The 5000-nt window shown below is 38.1% G+C and overlaps 1 protein-coding gene across 1 annotated transcript in view; it reads left to right on the forward strand.

Annotated features, from left to right (window-relative positions):
• Nucleotides 1–23, forward strand: part of LOC135209018 (uncharacterized) — a 675-nt gene extending 652 nt beyond the window's left edge. Inside the window, exon 1 of the mRNA XM_064241552.1 lies at nucleotides 1–23. This exon is cut by the window's left edge and continues 652 nt beyond it. Coding sequence (XP_064097622.1) covers nucleotides 1–23 — 23 coding nt within the window.
• Nucleotides 24–5000: the final 4977 nt, after the last annotated feature.

Here is a 5000-nt window from a genome sequence, read left to right on the forward strand (position 1 = left end):
GAGGAGGAAGGAAGTTGAGATGAAGGACACATAAATTAACATTTGATTGTGTGCTTAGTAGATGGAGGACAGGTGGAAGGTAAGGAAGGGGGAGGGGAGAGGAAGGGGGAGGGGTGATGGGGTGTCAGGAGGAAGGGGAAGTGGGAAAGCAGGGCAATGGAATAGGGAAGGGCCAGTGAGGAGGGAAGAGGATTTTTGAGGAAACAGCAATATTGATATTTGATCATTTTCTCTGGAAAGGGCAAGGGAATTGGGACTGCAAGGGGTGATGGAGGTGGAAGGGAGAAGAGATAGGGGGAGGGGAAGGGGAGGGAAGGGAAGGGAAATTGTAGGCGGAGGGGGTTGGAAGAGAGAAGTGGAAGGGAAGAAGGGAGGGGAGGACTAGGACAAATCAACAGTGCTCCAAAGGGGGAGAGGGCCGGGGGGAGGGGGAGGGTAGATTGAAGAGTGAAGGAGAGGGAGAGAGGAGTTGGAAGTGGAGGGGAGAACAACTAAATTAACATTTGATCGTTTGCTCTGAAAGGGTTGGGGGAAGTGGAAGGGGAAGGAATAGTGGGAGGAGAAGGGGAGGGAAGGGGGTAGGAGAGGGGAAAGGGGATGGGAGCAGGAAGGGGATCATGTAAGGTTGTATTGTCACCGGGACTGAGCAATCATATAAAATTTCAAGTCCATGGGACCAAGGGAACAGGTCGAAAACTGAGTTACAAGATTTGTCGACAGACCGACACAGAAGTTCAGTTGAATAAAGACCATGTAAAATGCAGCCAATAGGCTGCGTTTACACCAAGCGAATCGAATCAATTCAATTAATTGCGAATCAATATTTTTTACTTTTTCGAGGCATGTTTAAAAAATATATTTTTTTCTTTTATTTACATATGATAATGAAAAATACGTTAATTTCTTTGGAACCTGAGGACATGATAAACCCGGCAATTAAATATTGTTTTAATTCTTTTTAACAAACGAGTTAGAAATGTCAAAAGGATAACAGTTATCTTTGAAAAAAATGCTAGAAGAAAGGATATTTCATTGCGAAAATCTTTCCATTCCACGCACAGGATATAGACTGAATAAAAGTATTTTTCCCTCATTACAACATGAAATGTTTATTTCTAAAAGTTTTTAATGGTTTAATGGTTATTTGATACTATTTCCTCCACAAACATAATATCCTGATAGGATTTTTCTCTAAACAATAAAAGTTTCATCGACGTATCGTCAATAAAAACAAAGTCGGCCGAAAACAACACTAGGCATTGTCTGTTTTAGATATGAAAATAAAATTCAAATCTAAATCTATCATTAAGCTTGAGAGTTCAGTATCCTCCTCAGGTTTATTGTACACTAATTTATCCTTGCCTGTTGTACTATAAGTTATGACCTAATTTGGCTTACCAAACCGAATCTTTTATTCTAAACCGTTGCACACCACCTGTTTTGGCCTTAATAGGATTATCTGAAAACTGCAACCGTTCAACTGTGGAAGAATCTGTCCATTCATCTCTCTCTCTCTCTCTCTCTCTCTCTCTCTCTCTCTCTCTCTCTCTCATACCTTTTTGTTAGCTAAGGAGTCTAAATTAAAGCCTGAGTTACAAAAATGTAATTTATTGAGAAATCTTACATGGCACTGGTAATTGAAACGGGTCATGAACCCTAGCTTAAAAAACGGGATATGGGAATTAAAAATAGAAATTGGGAAATCAAATAGGAAACGGTGATCAAAGAGAAAACGTAAGTCAAATTCCCTTTTCCACCCATAATCACTAATTATGTCATATCAATTATCACGAGTGTATGACATAGTACTTGCAGTCACAGCTACAAGACCACTTCCAGATGCCATTTCAAATGCTCATTACCTTAGCGTTTTTATCCCTCAACACAGTTCCACAGTGAACATCTCTGCGGGAAAAGGAAACATCCCAACATAAATACAGCAGATATGATAATGGAAACCACAAAAACGGAAGTAGAAATCACAAAAAACATAATTGAATTTCGGTTTACAAAGAAAAGTTCTCAAGAGTAATGTTTTACAAAGTTTGTAGTTACTGACAACAGAGGGAAAACTGGATTTCCTCGGATGTCTAACATGATTACCCTTTTGGCTCAAAACACGAGAATGCTCAATCTATTACAAGATTCTTTGCAAATCTTAACACACATATGTATGTACCTTTCCATGTCACACCTACAAATCCGATTACAACCGGATTGAAATGTTCCATAACTTGGCCATGGATATTTTCCATCATACAAAGAGACACTGTTTTAATGTACCTGGTCAGACCACTGGCTAAGACCTAGGTAATCGATCGAAAGACGATGAATCCACTCGTGAGGACAGGCGAACAGTATTTTTCAGTGTCTAAACAAGCAAACAAAAAGCTGAAGACGCGACAGATCGCACTGAGAATTCGATACCCAGTGCAAAGAGTACTGAGCAGTGCGCTTATTAAACAAACATATTTCGCACCTGCAAAACAGCTGAATAACAACTATCCATAACAACTACCACATACTTAAGAGAGAAGGCCCGTAAAACACCATTTGAACGTTGCAACCATATATTTCGAACGTTTCCATCTGTGCCCCTGTTCACTGCCAAAATATAGACATGATTATGTTACACAAGTATATAATATAGAAAGCATATGTCGGGGTTTTGGGCCTCATTAACTTCTGCCTAGCGACGAGTCCGATGGTCATATGTTCTGGAGCATTTGCTTTAGAAGAGGGCTGTGGATTATCTCGTTGATGTCATCCGATTTCCAATGTCCTCCTGGTAGATTCATATTGTTGGTTTGATTGATGATTGCAGATTCCAGCATCTTCCTTTTGTTATGGCAGCTACTTTTGAAAACCAGCTCGGCTGCACTCCAGTTTATGGTGTAGCTTTTTATCCATAACATGTAGGAAAACCCTCGAGCTCTCTGAAACATATCTCACTGATCTTTGTTGCTCTGTTCATCTTTGCGAGATGGATCAGCATGGCACCTTGTAAACGCCGGCTTCTGTCCCTCTTTTATTTCAGTATATACATTAATATGCAAGCTCCAGACGGATTTGGGATAATAGAAAATAAATGGATTGTTAGATCTGAGGTGTTCTGTAGTTTTTTTGGATATTTTTGTCTTATGGAAGTTTTATTTAATTGTTAAAATCTATTCGTCTGTTGTTAGTGGGACCTCAGTAGTATATTCTATTTACTTTGGTAACCCTTGTAGTCCTCCCATTGAATACTCACACCGAGTACCATTCAGGTCAATTTTGACCCATATTTAAATATTTACAGATTTCCATACATACGTCAATGTTTCATGTTTCGTCAGGGAACATTGTGTGGTGGTTACTAGTTTTCTGAGCCTTCACCTAAACAACCTCCCCTCACACCACCAACCAGCCTACCTTTCAATTTGGGTTCAGAACCTACATATACCAGTGCTGGAAAAGTATTTTATTGTGACATGCTTTGTTCACATATTTTTTCTTACATTCGCAGCCTCCTTTCGTATAGCTATTGTCCTTTTCTTTTCAATATTACAGTTTTTGGCTTCACTTGGCAATATTATTGCACCCTTGCAACCCAGAGCTCCAATAGTCTCCTTCAGGTCAGATTTGACCCTTATCTAGGTTTGGACAGTTCTTCTCCATACATGGTACAATTGCTTTTGTATGCTCAGGACAAGATTACAAGAAAATTCGAATAAAGTTAATGCATTGGTAAGACTCTTGTCAGTTCAGAACCATTATGTGAGATTGATGTCTAGTGAAACGTCATACAAGAGATACATTTCTTGCCTTTGGCAAAATGATAATAGGGGCAACAACAAACAACAATGCACCAGCAACACCATTATCATCATCAGTACAAAAGCCACAGTAACAGAAACATCAGAATGCACAAATGGTATGTTACCATACAATTAATGCTAACATTATTACTGGCCCACAACTTCTGATACTACAGTTGCTACTGCTGCTGTTCTCATCTCTGCTACTACTACTGTTCTTGTGTTTATTACAATTTAATCACGTCCCTCATATACGTATAAAAATTTTACATAAGGGAATTCTGGGTAAAAAAAAAAATCTGAGGAGACTGGATATTGTTTTTTTTATTATTATTACGCAAAGGCTATTTATAGTATGTTTGCGATATTTTTTCCAACTAACAGCGTCACAAAATAAGGGAAAGTCATGAAGTGTAAACCCTCTATTATGAGTATTACAAATTTAATGCCTGATTAAAGTAGCTTTGGGTCAAGAAAGACCCCAAGTACACAAGAACGGTTAAGATAACAAACAACTATTGTAATTCAAAACCTGATAATTTGTGTTATTAAAGCTATTCATTATAAAGCTGTACCCAAATAAGCATATGTAATTCACTAAAATTGCGACTAACAGAATACTGAAGTGTAGACAAAATAGTTTTAGTTATTAGGTTCATTTAATTATATTGTACATACAGTAAATATGAAGATACGCAGTAGTATCAGAATCCGCCTTGGATAGAAAGAAAGATAGGTAGATAAACTTTAAGTTATACCAGTAATACATGAAAGTGTCAGAAAGAGAGAACGTGAGATCGCTAATGAACTGCTGGGTTCATGAGGAAGAGTTTTCCTCATCCCTGCTAAATCATATATTATTTAAGCATTGCTTCATTTGTTTTACATTAATGATTTATAATCAGCTAATTCCCCATGATCTATTATTTGTGTTTGTCTATTCTCGACCGAGAATCAGTTCAATCTTTTAGCTCTATCTTTACTAATATTTTTTTTTCTCTACCCGTCTGGCACCAGGCTCAATTTGCATTACTTAACCACCCCGCGAAACCCATTTGTAATGCCCCCTTAGGGCCAATTAACCGCATGAGCTGGCTTAAGTTGAGATGCATAGCGCTCATATCTCATAGAACTAAGTATTAATGACCTTTTTAGAATAAGGGTAGAGTAAGTAAGAAATTAGTGAGATGAATTATATGGTAA

Source organism: Macrobrachium nipponense, chromosome 37 (genome assembly GCF_015104395.2).
Source record: "Macrobrachium nipponense isolate FS-2020 chromosome 37, ASM1510439v2, whole genome shotgun sequence".
Lineage (NCBI taxonomy): Eukaryota > Metazoa > Arthropoda > Malacostraca > Decapoda > Palaemonidae > Macrobrachium > Macrobrachium nipponense.